The following is a 16,330-nucleotide window of genomic DNA, read 5'->3' as shown; positions in this document are numbered from 1 at the left end:
CTGTTCTTTAATTAGATTACTAATTGATTACAGATAATTAAATGTTTAATTTTAGAATTAATCTTCTAATTGTTGTAATTAATTAATTCCTTTGGTTGGGAGTTAATTGTGTTCAATTTCTCGGGCGTTATAAAAATTCCATTCATATCCTAGTGCAAATCCTTTTTCATTAAATTACAATTAAACACAATCGATTCGCGATCATTTAATCCAGTTGATTGTTTTTCTAATTAAAGTTAATTGTTGTTTTAGAATTAGAATTAAACAAATGCCATCTATCGGTTGAGAAACGAACGATTCGATGTCGGTGACGTGTTGAGAATTGGAAATGTTGACAAGTTGCTTTGATTGTGATTCGGTTTGATTATTGATCGTTTTGTTTTTCGCAATTGTGATTATCTGTTCAATTAGTTGATTTATCTTTTCGATTAACTGGTCAACCATGGGTTTATCGTCGAGTTCATTTGAAGTTCCTGGTGGAGGTAAGGAGGGATATCATGTTCTCAAAGTGCAAGAAGGTTCTCCTGGAGCTGTTGCTGGTTTGGAAGCTTATTTTGATTTTATTGTCTCCATTGGAAATACTCGTCTGGTAAGGTAATCGGTTTTAATTAACTGCAACTAATTTAATTAGATTGTCAGAGGTATAACCATATTCTTCCAATCAATTTAATTTAATCTGTTGCCGTTTTTGTTATGGTGAATTTGAAACAAAAAATTCTATTTTTTCTACCCTATGTTGTTGTTTTATCTTTGATCTTTTCTGATGATTTTACTTTTTTGTTTTCTTCTTCTCTTTTTAGAATCAAAATAATGAAACATTGAAGGAAATTCTAAAAGCCAGTGTTAATCAGACGATTAAAATGGCTGTTTATAATAGTAAAACTGGTCGTATTAGGCAAGTTGATATTAGGCCAACTAATGAATGGAATGGAACTGGTTTAATTGGTGTTTCTATTAAATTTTGCTCTTTCGAAAATGCTAATCAAAATGTTTGGCATGTTTTACAAGTTGAACCTAATTCACCAGCAGAACAGGCTGGTCTACAATCTAATTGTGATTATATTATTGGAGCTGATTCAACCTTACAAGATTCGGAAGATTTATATGCATTAATTGAAGCGCATGATGGTAAACCTTTAAAACTATTTGTTTACAATTTATTGACCGATAATGTAAGAGATGTTATCATTACACCAAATAGTCGATGGGGAGGTGAGGGTATGCTTGGTTGTGGAATTGGTTATGGTTATTTACATCGAATACCTTACCAGTCTAATTGTGATTCAGAATATTCTGATGAAGTACCATTGATGCATGGAAGTGAAGCTCAACATTCACAACCAATTCAACCACAATTTGATTTATCTACACAATCAAATCAACCTCAAGTTCAACCATCCAATTTTCAAGGTCCTATTCCTCCTCAATTTGCTTCAACTCAGGAAGTTGCTGTTCAACCTCAACCTCAACCTCAACCCCAAACACAACCACAACCCGAATCACAAGTACCACCACCAGGAACACCAGCAAGTTCAGTAATTGTCACCAGAGGCATTAATAGTGTTACAGCCTTCCCACCCGCTCCAACGGTCAGTGGCTCTTATAGTTCACTTGCTTACAGTTCTGGCGGACCTCAGATAATAACCACAGGCTCTAGTGTTTCATCTTACACTTCACCTGGTACGATAACAACTCCTATCTCAATTCCTGGTAAGTATTTCCTCTTGAACTAATCTTTTCCAACCACAGATAATTAACAACTTTATTTATAATTTTCTCTATCTTTCTCCAGGTATGCCACCATTGACAGTAAGTGCTCCTTTACCATCAGATCTGAAACTTGCCAATTTAAATCTAAATTTTGATGGACCTCAACAACCCCAACAATCCAATAATCCATTGATGAGCGACTTTATGAACCTATCATTAGCCTCTTCAACAGCGTCCACTGAATCTAAATCACAATTGATTTCAACATCTTTGGCGAATCCAATTGCTAATCCAACGATGACTTACTCATCTCTTCACTCTGCACCTCCAATGCCTTCAACAGCATCTTTATTGGGAAATTTAAATTCACCACCTTACAGCCAAGCCGATCAAACGAAAATTACATCTCCTTCGTCAATTTCAACTAAATTAACTACCCAACCAACACTTTTCCCTTTACCTATGAAAACATCAAATATTAATTTTCCCACACCAACTGAATCAAATGAACCTTATTATGGTTCAGGATTTGTTTCTAGTTACAATCAACCACCGACTTCAACCCAACTAAGTCAATCAACCAGCTCCAATGTTTATAACAATTACTCAAATATCCCACTTTATCCATCAACGGTACCACCGCCACCAGTGACTAGCATTCAACAACAATCAACTAATCCATCAAGTTCATCTCCTTTGACCACAATTAATTTAAACCAACCAATTGATATTGATCAATTAGGAAAAGCGCTTTGAAATGTTACCAACAAACTTAAACAAGAGAGATGCAATTTATTATACATTACAAATCAACGTAAACAAATTAATCTAAACAATTATTATATCAAAATTTTCTGGTTCAATGGATTAAAACACCATCACAGAATTAGATGATTTTCATGGTTAAAAGAAAATAGATTAACAATTATAATTACTAAATCAAGATCTTTTGTCATGATGTATTTTGTACGCAATAAATGTTGGTATGCGATTTTATCGATGATTGAAACAAAGGAAACAATAATCTATAAATTAACCGAAACAATCAATTTCTACACTTATTTAAATGTGAGAGAGTGAAAAACATCAAATGATAATCAATTTAAATCGAAATCAATTAAATTTTAACGAAATTGATTGAATTTTATTTGTTTCATAACGAAATCGGAAAATCGAAAACGAGAACCAAATGTCTCTAGTATTGATTTACATGTTCTTTCAACGACATGATGACCTTGCGATCTTGCCTCAGGCAAAGTTCGTGTAAAATCGAGTTCTTATCCAGCAAAAATTTATGTCAATTCGAGAGTCATTTCGATCAAGAGGTTTTCCTGAAAATTATTAATAGTTTTCCGAACCATCGGTCAAGACTACATATTTTCTTTCGTTTGATAATCAATATTGTCCGAAATTGAAGCAAATTTTTCTTCGAAATTTCATCTTTTTGTACAAATCAGACTTAATAAGCTAAGTTCCAACTCGATTGGCTCGAAGTGCTGGTTTTCGGCCTCGAAACGACCAATTACTCGCAGTTTAGTTCATCATTTTGTATAATCGAGATTAAGACTTATCATAATCTTGAAAGAGAATGCCATTCATTAGTAATTGGAAATATCTAGAAATGATAATGGTGAACACTTATTGTTCCCTTCGGGCCTGAGGCCAAAAAGAAATCAAATTTCATAAGTACAATGACAAGTCTCGAATTTAAAGGGAAATCGATTAATTGAATGTGTAATCGATTGTTGTAAGAAAATGAGAAAAAGTGAAAATGAGATTTTCTTTCATTTCTGTTTCTATTTTCATTCTGTTTGGATCTTTAATTGGTGTTAATTTAATTTCACCTTTTTGATTAACTTTTCTTTCTTTTTTAATTTAATCATCTTTTTCCACCATTTATGCTTTTCACTGACAAAATTAATTTCTATTTATAAGGTAAGTCAAATTGTATTCTAATTCCAAAAACACTTTTTCTATTTTCTCTATTATTCTTGCAAACCCTTTCATTTTCTGTCTCTCTTTTTTCTTTCTCTTTCTCTTCTGTTCTCTTCTCTCTATTCTTTTTGTGTGTGTGGTTTCACTCTCTCTATGTTTACATTGATTCTTCGTCCATTTTACTGACCTTTGAACCTGCACACGGGACAGTTTAGAATATTTTTCTATTCTCTTGTTGCAATTTCTATTAGAATCTTAAGTTTCCATTGACTATCAAGAGCCAATTGTTTGGATTCCTTTAAATATCCAATATCATTAAGGGTTTTCTTTGTTTTCTTCTATTGTCTATACTCAATTTGTACACTTATTTGTCTGTAATTTTGTCTTCTATTCAAAGAGATTAGTTCACCGGACATTTTAATTGATTTTAGCTTGATAACAATCAGTTTGATTTGCACTTGAATTACATTCACCAGCCGGATTTTGGTTCATCTAAACGTGTTATTGATTAACATCATCTTCACTTGTTTATTTAATCAAATTGTAATTTGGATTTTCATTATCACCCAAACAAATTTACTCCATCAAATGGATTCATCAAGTTCTTCGTCCACAACAACTAAAACGGTTTATGTTACTATTGGAATCGGACCATGTGTGTGACCTGATCTTCACTCGAAGGTTTATTAATCTTCTCGGCCATTAAGCTAGTTTAATCCTCTCCAAAGATTAATTGACCTAACCAAAGTCCAAGATTAACTAGCCATCGGACGCCCGATTTATTGTGATAAATGAGGATCATTTCAATGGATTAATAATATCACAGAATTAGGATAAAAGTGGTGGAAATAATTTAAACCTGAGGCTCTAGTGAATAAACTGATTCACTATGAAAAAAAACCAACACTCAAAAAAAGAGAGATATTAATTTATCAACACAAACCATCAGACAATTAACCAAATCTTGATGCTAAATCAACTTAAGAGAGACTTAATAGCTTTTATTGTATCAATTTCTCATTCACAAGCTTATCAACTCGCTAATTGTTGATTATTTTAACCTCTCTATTTCTCTTACCCTTTAGGGTTAGTGATTAGTGATCTGTTTTTATTAATCGATTTATCATATGGACGCTTATCTTTTGCTTTTACTCACTCTTTCTCTCATCTTTTCTATTCTCTTCCCACTCTGGCATTTTAATTTCATTCTCTTTGTTTATTAATTATTCTATTTTCTTGATTATTTCAGGTTTACAACTTTTAGAAACCATTTTAAAACATCATCGCTATGCCTGACTCAAAGCTCTATGATCTATTAGGAGTTCCTAGAACTGCCTCTGAACATGATATTAAAAAGGTAAGTTAATCATGATGATTAATTTTCTCCCAACACAATCAATTAATGGTCAATTTCTCTAATATTATTATTCTTTTCTTTTATCTCCATCAGGCTTATCGTAAACTGGCTAAAGAGTTTCATCCGGATAAGAATCACAAATCAGAGGATAAGGTAAAGTGATTTAATTGTCTTAGTTTACTACCAACTAATTATTTTCTTCTCTCTATTAACCTTTTAATTTTGTTTTTCTTCTGTTTTGTTTTTCATGTTACAGTTCAAAGATATTTCCTATGCTTATGATGTTCTAAGCAATCCAACCAAGAAAAATGTCTATGATAGATTCGGAATGAAAGGCCTACAAGAAGGTGTACCTGAAGGACCCGAAATAGCCGATGATTTTATCTCTCAAATTTTGGGAGACAATTTATTTAACTTGGGTGGTATGCATCGAAGACGAGCAAAGGGTCAAGATTTTGTCCACACCTTAGAGTATGTTAATTGTTACCTATATTATTCATATTCTTTTATATATCTAATTATTAGAAATTACAGTTCACATTTGTAATAATTTAATTCTTTTCTCTTCTTCTTCTCTATTCTCTATTTTTCTCTCTCTCCTTCTCTTCGCAACTTACAGTGTCACGTTGGAAGATTTATACAATGGTAAAGTCACGAAATTATCATTCAACAAAGAAATTGTTTGTCGCACTTGCCATGGGTAACTAAACATACTATTTTACTATTATAATTACAATCAATGCACAGAATTTATCATTTCATGTTTTACAGTCTGTTAAGTATAAATATATAATCATCAAGCTATTGTTGGTTATTCATTGTTTATATAAAACTACAAGACCAGTAGATAACTTTAAATTTCTCTAAATAAGAGTTTAATTGTTTAGGTTCAATGATTAAATGTTTGTTTGTTTGTTTTTTCTTCTCTCTGATATTCTCTCCCTTTAAATAGAGCTGGTGCTAAACCTGGAACCTTACACGCTTGTGCGTCCTGTAATGGTTATGGCGCAAAAATGTCATACCTTGAACTTGGACCTGGTATGATGCAACAATTTCAACGTCCATGTTTAGATTGCAAAGGAGAGGGACGAGTTTGTAGTGAAAATCATCGGTGTAAAACTTGTGGTGGTAATCGTATTTTACCAGAATCAAAAGTGGTAGAGGTAAACATTGACAGAGGAATGAAAAATGGTCAGAAAATAGTTTTCCGTGGTGAAGGAAACGAGAAGCCGGGAATTGAGGCAGGAGATGTTATCATTCAATTGAATGCTAAACCTCATGATGTATTCACCGTTAATGGAATAGATTTGGTTATTCCAATGGAATTGTCATTAACACAAGCTCTTTGTGGTTTGCCATTCCAATTAAACACTTGGATGGACGTCAATTAATAGTTCGCAGTAGCCCAGGAGAAGTTATTGTTCCCAATACAATTAAGGCGATTAAAGGAGGTGGTATGCCAGTGTATAAAGATCCATTTTCAAAAGGAGATTTGATAATTAAATTCCAGATAAACTTTCCTGACTCTTATTTTGCTCCCAATGAAGAGAAATATCTTGATATTGAGAAAATTTTACCACGAGAGAAGCAAGAAAAGTTTGACCTTAAAGCTGAAGACGTTGAAGAGGTTGGTCTTCATGAATACGTCCCATCAGAATCAAATGGTCATTCCAGTCGTATGGCTTATGAGGATGATCATGAAGAAAGCGGCGGTGGCGGCGGTGGAGTTCAATGTGCAGCCCATTGAAACAATCTCTACACCGAGGAAAGTTTAACAAGTAACCCAACTATTTATGGTGCAATAATCCAACGGATTTTGAGTATTTTCAATCACTGGAGAGACAACTGCTCAACACCATATTTATACAGAACCATTAGGATTTAATTTCTCAATTAATATTGTTTCAAATGAGAAATGTTTAGCATAATCCTAATCCCAATCTCTATCTATTTCTCACTCATTCTCTCTCTCTCTCTCATTCTTTAAATTACTCGCTTTTGCTGATTTTCCTTTTCTTTTTTCCTGAATCATCTAACATGGAAAGAAACCTGGAAATTAATGATTAACATCATTCAAAGATTCACCGAATTTACAAAAGCCAATAAGAAAATTAATCAAGTGTAATCATATACATATTGTTGTTTGTAATGATTGTTGATGATTATAAGAGTTTTCCATTTCATTTTGATTTAGTTCAAATGAAAGTTTCATCTTAATCTTTTTTTTTTGTAATTACCATGATATCTCTCACTCTGAATATATAATCCTAAAAGTATTCGTGAGTTAATATCCCTTTGCTTGTATACAAAAACTAAAACAAAAGCACCTTCACACTCTCTAAATACAATCACAATTAACGTAAACAAATCAACACAATTAAAAGACAAAAAAAAATCAAAACGAGAGACAATAAACAATTTAAAAAGTCGAAAAAAAAACAATTGTCAAACTCGAGTCCAAAAAAAAACTAATTAAAAACAAAGAGATTTGAATACAAATTAATAAAACAGAGAAAGTTAATTGTTGATTAGCGATTAGAAAAGTAAATAAACAATTCGAATTGATTGAGAAAAGTTGATTGATTATTTTGTACAAATTTGTTTTCGTTTACAATTTTTGAAGATATTAAATTACCGTAGGTAGAATTGTGCTTTTAAATGGGACAATTAAAAAGTTGTATTCAAATTTAGCAATTAGGAAATGTTTAATTCTTTGAGATCGGTGGTCAGTTTGGGGTCAGTTTCTTGAGGTGATTTAAGTTGGTCAGTTTTCGGTTTGGTTTCTTGTTCTTGTTTGGCTTTCGCTTCATTTGCTATTTTGGGACAAAACTTTTTATGGGTAAACCAGTGTAACCTTTGGCATCTTTGGTCACAATATTGGGTCACTTTACATTGGGAGCATTTCTTATTAGGTTTGGGTTCACTACAAGTGGCACAGTTGATTGTCTCTTCGTCGAGGAAACCTTTCTGTCCACTTATTGACCGAGCGAGGATGGAAAGAGCTGAAGGTTCATCACCAACCGCTACCGAAGACAAAGATTTAACCATTTGAATGAAGACCATTGAATTATGATAAGGGAATCGCTTGATCGCTTCTCGAAGAAAATTTTCAAGATTAACGGGAAATCCATCAGAGTCTCGACCTTTCAGCCAATTTTTGGTCAACAATTCACCACATTTCGCAATAAGCTCTTTACGATCGGCATTGGGATCACTTTTTTCCTTTAGAATTTCCAATTGTTTACCAAAATAGTCCAATAGAAAAGCGAGAAAACTAAATTTAAGTGCTAACATTTCGTTGGCATCTTTTTTCCTCATCTCTCTTTCGGTCATCATTTCCAGCACCTTAGAAACTTGACCAACATAATCAATAAGAGTCGGATGTCTCTCGATTTCCAACACCAATCGAACCGGATGAATATTGGTCTGTCGTAAAAGTGACCACAAAGGATCAACCAAATGATTTTCCAATTTCGCTTTCTCATCTAATCCATGTTTCTCTGAATAATATTGAATCTCCTCCCTGGGAACATAACTATTTATCATGGTAACGGCCTCGTGTTGACCCACAAATGCGGCCATTTGAGTGGCCGTTCTTCCGACTGAATTGACATGATTAATATCGGCACCAGCTTCCAATAAAATACCGACCACCTTTAAATGACCACCAATGGCTGCAAACATGAGAGCAGTATAACCATGAACATGTCGAGTACAATTAACATCAGCTCCATTTTGTATCAACAATTTACAAATTTCCACGTTCCCTTTGAACGCAGCCTGACAAAGGAAACTCATCCCATTCTCATCGACACAATTAATCCGAACATCAGATTGATTTAACAACAATTTAACCTCTTCCAATTTACCTTGACTTATTTTCTCAAAAATTAACTTCTCATTTTCAGTTGTTGAATCGCCAACAATTGCCATCGTTTAACTAATCACAGTCACAGATAAGAAAACAATTGAATGAAATACAGAGACAAAAATTGTCAATTAAATTGTGACAAATTGTAATCACAATCAATGATGATAAACAACAACAAGAGTCACAATTAGATAACCATTTAAATGAAAGACAAAACTAAATCCATGGTTACATAGTAAAAGAGATAAGTTTAAATGGAGAAGCGGATTTTTTGAAGAAAATAAATTAATTGTTGAGAAAAGGTAATTAAATTATATTCTAATTGTGGAAAGTTAATTGTACAAACAATCGAATTAACTAATTGCCAAGAAATTAGGACATTTCTATTGTAAAAGCTTCTGATAATCAACTCGATTGGGTTGATTACCATTCAATAGTTTATCGTAATTGTAACACTCAATCATTAGAGACAATTTAGTTAATTGTTGACTAACTGTAACAAAGAATTGGTGATTTAATTATCCAAGCTAATTGTTAGAGTTGATGATTGGGCAAAAAAAGCTGGTTAAATAGTCTGATGAACGATTTTCTTGTTTTTTTTCATTACATTGTATCATTGAATTGACAATTTAGTTGAGTTCGTTTGAACAATTAACTTAATTTTCTCACTCTAAATTCTGGCAACATCATTGACGGCGGATAATAAGTAATAACGATAATCTAAATCAAGTGACAATCATCAAAGAAAATGTTTAATTATTACAACAATTTACTTCTTTTAATAAGTTTGGCTCAAGTTGAACGGGTAAAAAAAAAATTCGTACCTCGAAATCGTAACTATTAAAACACAAAGTAACTAAATTAATTTTAGATTGTGTGACGTTAATCATGATCATGATCATCATGATTCCATAAAAGTTACACAATCAAATACTTATGAGAGTTAATTGTTAATCTGATTGCGCATCTTCACTTGATAGAAGGTTAAAGTGAGATGAGAATTGATATTGATCATTTTCTCAGCGATTCTCTCATTATTTACCATGTAAATCGTAATGATGATGAAGAAAAAGAAATGGTTCATCCCACAATTTTAATCTTCTTCTTTTAATCTCTCTCACTCTCTCTCCCTCATCATCTAGATTAATTTAAATTGTTGTATGTTGACATCTACTGGTCCAGTTGTGATTAATCAACTAATCAACTCACATCATGTTCATAGGATTTCATGTTTACCTTTGATTCTGGTGAAAAGCTCATTACTCCGGTGGAGTGAGGATTATATTAATCACCTTAATCACCATAAAGTTAAATTACAATTCATTCCCACCGGTGGTCAGTGTTCAAATTTATCTTCTTGTGGTCAATTTAACCCTTTAAATTGGGTCAAGGGTGTCAACCTTAAAGTAAACCCAACAACAATCAATTGCTGTTGTGAATATAAAACCAAAGGTTTGGTTGATCGTTTTGATTGTGATCCATTTTTTGACAATAACATTCCCTCATCAAGACAATTAACCACTTCCACCATGTCTGAAATTGATTCCACTACAATTAATCATGATTCATCTTCTCCTGGTAATCAATTAATTGCTAAATTTGGTGTTCTAACTGATGTTCAATATGCTGATACCGATGATAAACCAGCTCATTATGATCCAACTAAGACGAGATATTATCGAGCTTCGTTAAATCATGTTGTTCATGCTTTTAATCACTGGGACAGGGAAACAATTAAGCCAACCTTTGTACTACAATTTGGTGATATAATTGATGGACTTAATAAACGTACCAATGGTTTAGATCCTCTTGAAGCAATTAATAAAACACTGGCCACTTTTGAAGCTCATCCAACAATCCCAACCTTTCATGCTGTTGGTAAGTATAAACAATTAGATTCACCAACAGATAATCAATTAAATCATGTTCAACATTAGCTAATTAGTCAGTTGATGCTAATCACTATAATTAATCCTTCTAATCTATTCCTCAATTATATTAATATTTAATCCTCCATTGATAACGAAGCTTTTGTTTACATGGAAACAAGAATTGATTTTTTTTTCTTCGTCTCAATATCACAACAATTAAAATATTATAGAAGAAAAAATCAATTAATCAACTGGTTTATTCTGGACTTAATTTTGATTAGATTGTAGTAATTACAATTGTTATCACAATTGCTTCCGTTTAGTTTAATTAAAACATGAATTTGAAACAAGCTCTTCAACTAAATCGTGCTAAATTGTTAGCAATTAAATTGATTATTGTCTTATCATTTTCAAGATATTGACACTCAACTAAAAAGTTATTGATATTGGATTAAGTTAATTGCTTTGTGAACAATTAAACAAACAATCACAATCTAAATAAACAAACACAAGCCCACCATAGGTACACACACACACCCACTAAATTGTTGATTAACAATCTCAACAATTAACAATCAATACCCACACCTGATTCTTGATTACTATTAATGATTAGTTATCATTTTTCTAATTGTATTACAATTTAATTAAACAAACATATCCCACAATTTAAGTGATCGCTGATGATGTTGATTGTATTATATATCATTGAACAATAATAACTAATCAATTACTTTACCCGATCTCTTTTAATTCAATTCAATTAAATCAGATGAGTCTTGTTTCCTTTAATTATCATAACAATTACATAATAATGTTCAAAATTGATTAATTGATTACATTTTCCCTCTTAACTTTAATCAAAAATTGATTGTTAATCACTTTGTTTCTAATTTGTTGTTCTAATTGTTGAAATTTTTTTTTTCTCTCCAATTATTGTTTCAATTGTCATCAGGTAATCATGAATTGTATAACTTTGATAGAGCCGAGATAATTAGTCTATTTCGTGATTCACTAATTAAGAAGACAAAAGTTAAACCAGATCTGATGGGTTTAAATTTAAACGTCAATGAAAATCCAGTTAATTGTTCATCGTCATCTTCATCATCGTCATCATCAGCTAATTATACTCTCTATTATAAATTTACTCCATCACCTAAATTGAAGATAATTGCACTTGATTGTTTTGAAATCTCGGTAATAGGCTACGATCCTAATCATCCTAATTACCGTCAAGCCGAGGAGATACTTTATAAATATCATGGTCATCGGGATTTTGACCTTTGGGACATTGATGATCATCTACCGGAAGGTCCAGAGAAAAGGTTTCAACAGATGAACGGAGCTCTCAGTGAACAGCAATTAACTTGGCTATCAAGGGAACTTCAAGATTCCGAGTTGAAAGGAGAAAAGGTCATCGTTTTTGGACATGTTTGTCTTCACCCTGGTTCGTGTGATTGGTCCTGTTTGGTCTGGAATTATGATCGAGTCATTGAAACTTTTCACAAGTACAATTGTGTAATTAGTTACATGTCTGGACATGCACACAAATTTGGACATTCGGTCGACGAAAAGGGAATTCATTACATCGTCTATCATGGAGTCATTGAAACATCTCCGACCAATGAAGCTTTCGCAACCATTTCCCTTTATCATGATCGACTTCAGGTTGATGGTTATGGTTTAGAAAAAAGTTTAACACTTCCGCTTCCTTCATCCGCTGTTTCCTCGGTACCTCCTGCTGTCGTTACTCCATTAGGCTCATCCAATGGTTACGATGTTTCCAATTATGCTGATCCAGTTTCCAATGAAAGTCCAACCACAATCAGAGTTACCGTTTAAATAACATCTTTGTATCATATTTGAAATCATTTACTTTTTGTTTGCGTCTTAATTGTTATCATATAAACAAACACCACTGTTATTGCTAAATTATGATAATATGAACAAAATTATCATATATTATTAAAAAAAAATCAATATATTTGTTTGATCAATTTCCAAACAATTAGATTTCCATTTGATTTAAAATCGTCAACAGATTGTAAGAAGAGGAAAAGGTCAATTGATATGTTTGATTATTTGATTAGTGGCCAATTTCTTGTTGATGATTCATTGATATATCCAAGTGATTTGAGAATGAGATAAATATGATCAACATGGAGACGAGATTCAGAGGGTTAATTGTAGATCTTTTTCCAAAGGCAATTAAGTTTACTTTTTTGTTTATTTGTTTCGAAATTAAATTAATGGTTCTCCTTTTTACATTTCTCGGGTTCGATGTCTTTCCACCAATTATCAGGGAATAGATACTTTTGAATCTCCTCTTTCTCTCTGGGAGCCGGAATGGGAACATTAAGTAAACTGGACATCGGAAGTGGTTTGTCGATTAACATGGGAGGGAAACAGTGAATCGCCTCACAGGAATTAGGGGGAACTAAACGATTTCTCCAGCCCACTCGACGATATTGACTGGTCACTGTATCCTTTTCAAACAGAATCAATTTAATTACAGGTTCGGCTACTTGTGAATCGGTTATCAGGTAAACACCATTAGATGAGATGTAACTCATTTTAAGATTCTTATTCTTAAATATACGGAAAATGTAGGCCTCATCCATGTGAGAAATTTCATCGTTAATTAAACAAATCTCCAAATAATTAACCCATGGTAACACTGTTTCCATTTTAAGTGATCCCCATAGTGAATTGTAACAAAGGAAATAAGTTAATCCCAAAGTGATTAGACTCTCCTTTGTCCTTAGCAACAAATCACGAAGCTTATCCTGAACTTCTGGTCCATAATTACATATTAATACTGATTGTTCACCATGAGAAGATGATGTTAAAAGAGATATGAGTAGATAAATTAATCCAAATATAATTAGAATTACAATTATTCGCTTCTTTCTGCCAAGAATTAATTTGATCGCCATTTTGATTAATCTGAAGGAGAAAAGTAAACCCACCAAAAGAAGTTAATTACTATTCAATCAAATAAGTGGTTACAAAAGATTTAGAATTAAAGTTAACATTAACTTACCATAGATAAGATTGTTTCGAGAGATTAAATTTGTTGATTGATCAACAATTAGTACTGAAATTAAAAGATTTAGTTGCTTACAATCAATCAAGTATTACCAATGGATTAGTTGATTAATCACGATAAGATTGAAATGAAAATGATAGTCTAGTATGACACAGGAAGGAAACATTTAACTACTACAAGAAATAATCAAGAATCAGCAAAAAGAAAACGACAACAATTAATCAGGAAGTTAATCAATAATTCAGTTGATTGATGGCAAAAATTACCAGAAAACCAAGACAATCACTAATTGTCACTAATTGCAGTGAAACACATTCAGAAATTCATTCATTAGTTCAGCAGGGGAAAAGTACAAACTAATATTCACCAGGGAACAAATTAATTAACTTAAATTAACACAGCTAATTAAGCAATTAAATCAACACGAAAACTTAATTATCCAAACAAATTGATCAGTTGAAAGTGAAAAAGTGAATCAGCTGACTAGCTATTCTAACAGAAAGTTGAGTGAGAATAAGCTATTCTCACTCTTATTTCATTCAAATTGACGAATCTCCGTTATTTGAACTGATATTGAGACCAAAACTTCAAAGATGGAGTAATTTTTTGTTTTTCTTCTGTAAAAAAACCTTCAAATGACCTCTAGATAGGTTTATCGTGAAATGACCTCAATGACCTTGAAACTTTTATACGAAGTCCTTTCGTCCTGATATGAATCTGTACGAGGTTTGGTCTTTTTAAACTCATTGGTTCTTGACTTATAACTAATAATCTGCGTAAAATGGAGTTGAATAGCCCTGTAGAATTAAATTAAAAACTAAATCTAAATTTGACTGCTGCCAATTAGCGAATTTGTAACTTGCCCTTATAATTTAAGAGTTGCTGCCTACGTTTATATCGCAACGGATAAATATTTTCAATTTGTCAATTTTAATTGATCTCAATGAATTTAAGTACATTTAATCGTTGTGTTTCTTATCAATCAATTTCTCAGCCTCTTGCTAAAGGTCATAAATATTTCAGTGTGCATCTTCTTGACCATTACTATACAATGAAACATCGCACGGGTCCTATTCTCAACCAAGGTCAAGCGTTGATGCTCATTTCGTTTTCTGGCGCGATGAGCGCATCGCTATCGATTGGAGTTTACTGGAAAGTAATATGATATATCTACAAACACCAAGTAGGTTCATGAATGGACATTAGAAGATCTAAAGAGGACTAACCTAACCTAACCTAACTGGGCCTTGTTGTTAGGCTACCGATCGTGTCTGTGTGCCTATACCGACGCTGCCTTACAAAATTTAGGATGGTGAAAGAATTTTCTCCACCCCTCCACCTCCATCACTTCCTCCAACTGTTGGTGGTTAAATGATTAAAACCGATGTATTTCTCAATTAACTTGACCTTTATTACAGTCATACCTTTCTCAAGTTACAAACAGAGCTATCTCTTGTCGAAAGATGAGCAAATCGTAGCATAAATAGAATTAAATAAAAAATTTTGATTCTAAATTTGACTGCTGCCACCTAGCGAATTTGTGATTTGTTATAACTTAAGAAACAAAAGTCAACGATTAAAATGAACTTTAATTAAACAACTGATTGGGTGGTGGTAATTAATATATTGACATCTGTTAAGAGTGATTATTGAGTTTATTGAGTTTAATAAATTTTTCAAAGGTATGAAAATTTTTCTCATTAAAAGTTGATCAAAAGTTAATTTTTGATTGATTTTCACAATATTCCCAATGGATCTTTGGGATTTTTTTTAACAATTCGAGAGTCAAACGAATCGATTGAAGTTTTCTTACCATCAGAATCAGAATAATTAACTTTAGATACATATTTTCGTCGATCATATTTAGTCCATTGATCCCAAATATCTGACCAATCGAGAGATTTAAATTTTGACCTAATTGTTTCAGGTAAATCAACAACGATCGCATTCATGATTGATATGAACAATTTACGATTAAAATGTTCAAGAGTATAACGAATGTAGATTCGATTCCTTAAAATGTCCATAATTAACGAATTACGATCAGAATCTTTGTTAATCACATTGTGTTTAAGGAATAAAAGAAAAGTTTGAAATTGATCTTCCAATTTATTTAAATGATCTTTAGCCAATAAATATGAATCACTTGCTTGATCAGCATCACTGAATAACAATTCATAAGTAGTCATTAAATTGCGATCCTTAATTGTCCTTTCGTTGGGAGCAATTAATTGTTCATCATCTTCATAAGTTTCCAATAAGAGTAGCTGATCACTCTCATGGTTAATTGTTGTCACTCCTTGAGAAGCTAAATAACAACAACAACAACAATTAGTTTGATATGAAAATTTTTCATTAAATGAAAATACTTACAATCAATTAGAAACAAGAATAAGTTAATTGTGATTAGATTTAGATTGAGAAACATTTATGGTTATTGGAACACGATTACAGTTTTTGTTTATCTTTCTGATCAAGACAATCAATTGAAAATCAATATTCAATTGTGTTCATTGTTGATTCCACAACAGATGATC

The 16,330-nt window shown here is 32.3% G+C and overlaps 6 protein-coding genes across 6 annotated transcripts; 3 read left to right on the top strand and 3 right to left on the bottom strand.

Annotated features, from left to right (window-relative positions):
• Positions 1-305: 305 nt before the first annotated feature.
• On the top strand, positions 306-2,852 carry LOC128393102 (Golgi reassembly-stacking protein 2-like). The gene is made up of 3 exons (XM_053353230.1): positions 306-589; positions 801-1,710; positions 1,793-2,852. The coding sequence occupies exons 1-3, from the start codon at positions 443-445 to the stop codon at positions 2,464-2,466; spliced, it is 1,731 nt and encodes a 576-aa protein (XP_053209205.1). The 5' UTR covers positions 306-442; the 3' UTR covers positions 2,467-2,852.
• Positions 2,853-3,487: 635 nt separating this feature from the next.
• Positions 3,488-7,444, top strand: LOC128393107 (dnaJ homolog subfamily A member 2-like). The gene is given in 7 exon segments (XM_053353237.1): positions 3,488-3,645; positions 4,895-5,002; positions 5,096-5,155; positions 5,259-5,473; positions 5,622-5,702; positions 5,955-6,355; positions 6,358-7,444. Coding segments are annotated over 6 exon segments (1,218 nt in total). The 5' UTR covers positions 3,488-3,645; positions 4,895-4,933; the 3' UTR covers positions 6,750-7,444.
• A 119-nt stretch (positions 7,445-7,563) lies between these two features.
• On the bottom strand, positions 7,564-9,072 carry LOC128393106 (ankyrin repeat and MYND domain-containing protein 2-like). The gene has a single exon (XM_053353236.1). It carries the CDS (start codon positions 8,933-8,935, stop codon positions 7,697-7,699), a length of 1,239 nt encoding a protein of 412 aa, XP_053209211.1. The 5' UTR covers positions 8,936-9,072; the 3' UTR covers positions 7,564-7,696.
• A 534-nt stretch (positions 9,073-9,606) lies between these two features.
• LOC128393104 (manganese-dependent ADP-ribose/CDP-alcohol diphosphatase-like) lies at positions 9,607-12,752 on the top strand. Its single transcript, XM_053353231.1, has 3 exons — positions 9,607-9,678; positions 10,016-10,751; positions 11,700-12,752. Exons 1-3 carry the CDS (start codon positions 9,622-9,624, stop codon positions 12,584-12,586), a joined length of 1,680 nt encoding a protein of 559 aa, XP_053209206.1. The 5' UTR covers positions 9,607-9,621; the 3' UTR covers positions 12,587-12,752.
• LOC128393110 (uncharacterized) lies at positions 12,595-14,295 on the bottom strand. The gene is made up of 2 exons (XM_053353240.1): positions 13,788-14,295; positions 12,595-13,690 (listed from the first exon to the last, which is right to left on the bottom strand). The coding sequence occupies exon 2, from the start codon at positions 13,678-13,680 to the stop codon at positions 12,991-12,993; it is 690 nt and encodes a 229-aa protein (XP_053209215.1). The 5' UTR covers positions 13,681-13,690; positions 13,788-14,295; the 3' UTR covers positions 12,595-12,990.
• A 1,134-nt stretch (positions 14,296-15,429) lies between these two features.
• LOC128393111 (uncharacterized) lies at positions 15,430-16,308 on the bottom strand. Its single transcript, XM_053353241.1, has 2 exons — positions 16,167-16,308; positions 15,430-16,101 (listed from the first exon to the last, which is right to left on the bottom strand). Exons 1-2 carry the CDS (start codon positions 16,219-16,221, stop codon positions 15,530-15,532), a joined length of 627 nt encoding a protein of 208 aa, XP_053209216.1. The 5' UTR covers positions 16,222-16,308; the 3' UTR covers positions 15,430-15,529.
• Between the last annotated feature and the right edge of the window lie 22 nt (positions 16,309-16,330).

This window comes from Panonychus citri, unplaced genomic scaffold, assembly GCF_014898815.1.
Source record: "Panonychus citri isolate SS breed McGregor unplaced genomic scaffold, ASM1489881v1 Contig00138, whole genome shotgun sequence".
Lineage (NCBI taxonomy): Eukaryota > Metazoa > Arthropoda > Arachnida > Trombidiformes > Tetranychidae > Panonychus > Panonychus citri.
Note: the sequence above shows the minus strand (reverse complement) of the source record. Positions and strands in the feature narration are given on the sequence as shown.

Bases quoted from the DNA above. Each gene is read 5' to 3' on its own strand.
- LOC128393102 (XM_053353230.1), top strand. From the start codon at position 443: ATGGGTTTATCGTCGAGTTCATTTGAAGTTCCTGGTGGAGGTAAGGAG. The intron at 590-800 runs GTAAGGTAATCG...TTCTCTTTTTAG, and splicing joins CCATTGGAAATACTCGTCTG to AATCAAAATAATGAAACATT. The intron at 1,711-1,792 runs GTAAGTATTTCC...ATCTTTCTCCAG, and splicing joins AACTCCTATCTCAATTCCTG to GTATGCCACCATTGACAGTA.
- LOC128393106 (XM_053353236.1), bottom strand. From the start codon at position 8,935: ATGGCAATTGTTGGCGATTCAACAACTGAAAATGAGAAGTTAATTTTT.
- LOC128393104 (XM_053353231.1), top strand. From the start codon at position 9,622: ATGTTTAATTATTACAACAATTTACTTCTTTTAATAAGTTTGGCTCAA. The intron at 9,679-10,015 runs GTAAAAAAAAAA...CTCATCATCTAG, and splicing joins GTTTGGCTCAAGTTGAACGG to ATTAATTTAAATTGTTGTAT. The intron at 10,752-11,699 runs GTAAGTATAAAC...AATTGTCATCAG, and splicing joins CCCAACCTTTCATGCTGTTG to GTAATCATGAATTGTATAAC.
- LOC128393110 (XM_053353240.1), bottom strand. From the start codon at position 13,680: ATGGCGATCAAATTAATTCTTGGCAGAAAGAAGCGAATAATTGTAATT.
- LOC128393111 (XM_053353241.1), bottom strand. From the start codon at position 16,221: ATGTTTCTCAATCTAAATCTAATCACAATTAACTTATTCTTGTTTCTA. The intron at 16,102-16,166 runs GTAAGTATTTTC...GTTGTTATTTAG, and splicing joins ATTCTTGTTTCTAATTGATT to CTTCTCAAGGAGTGACAACA.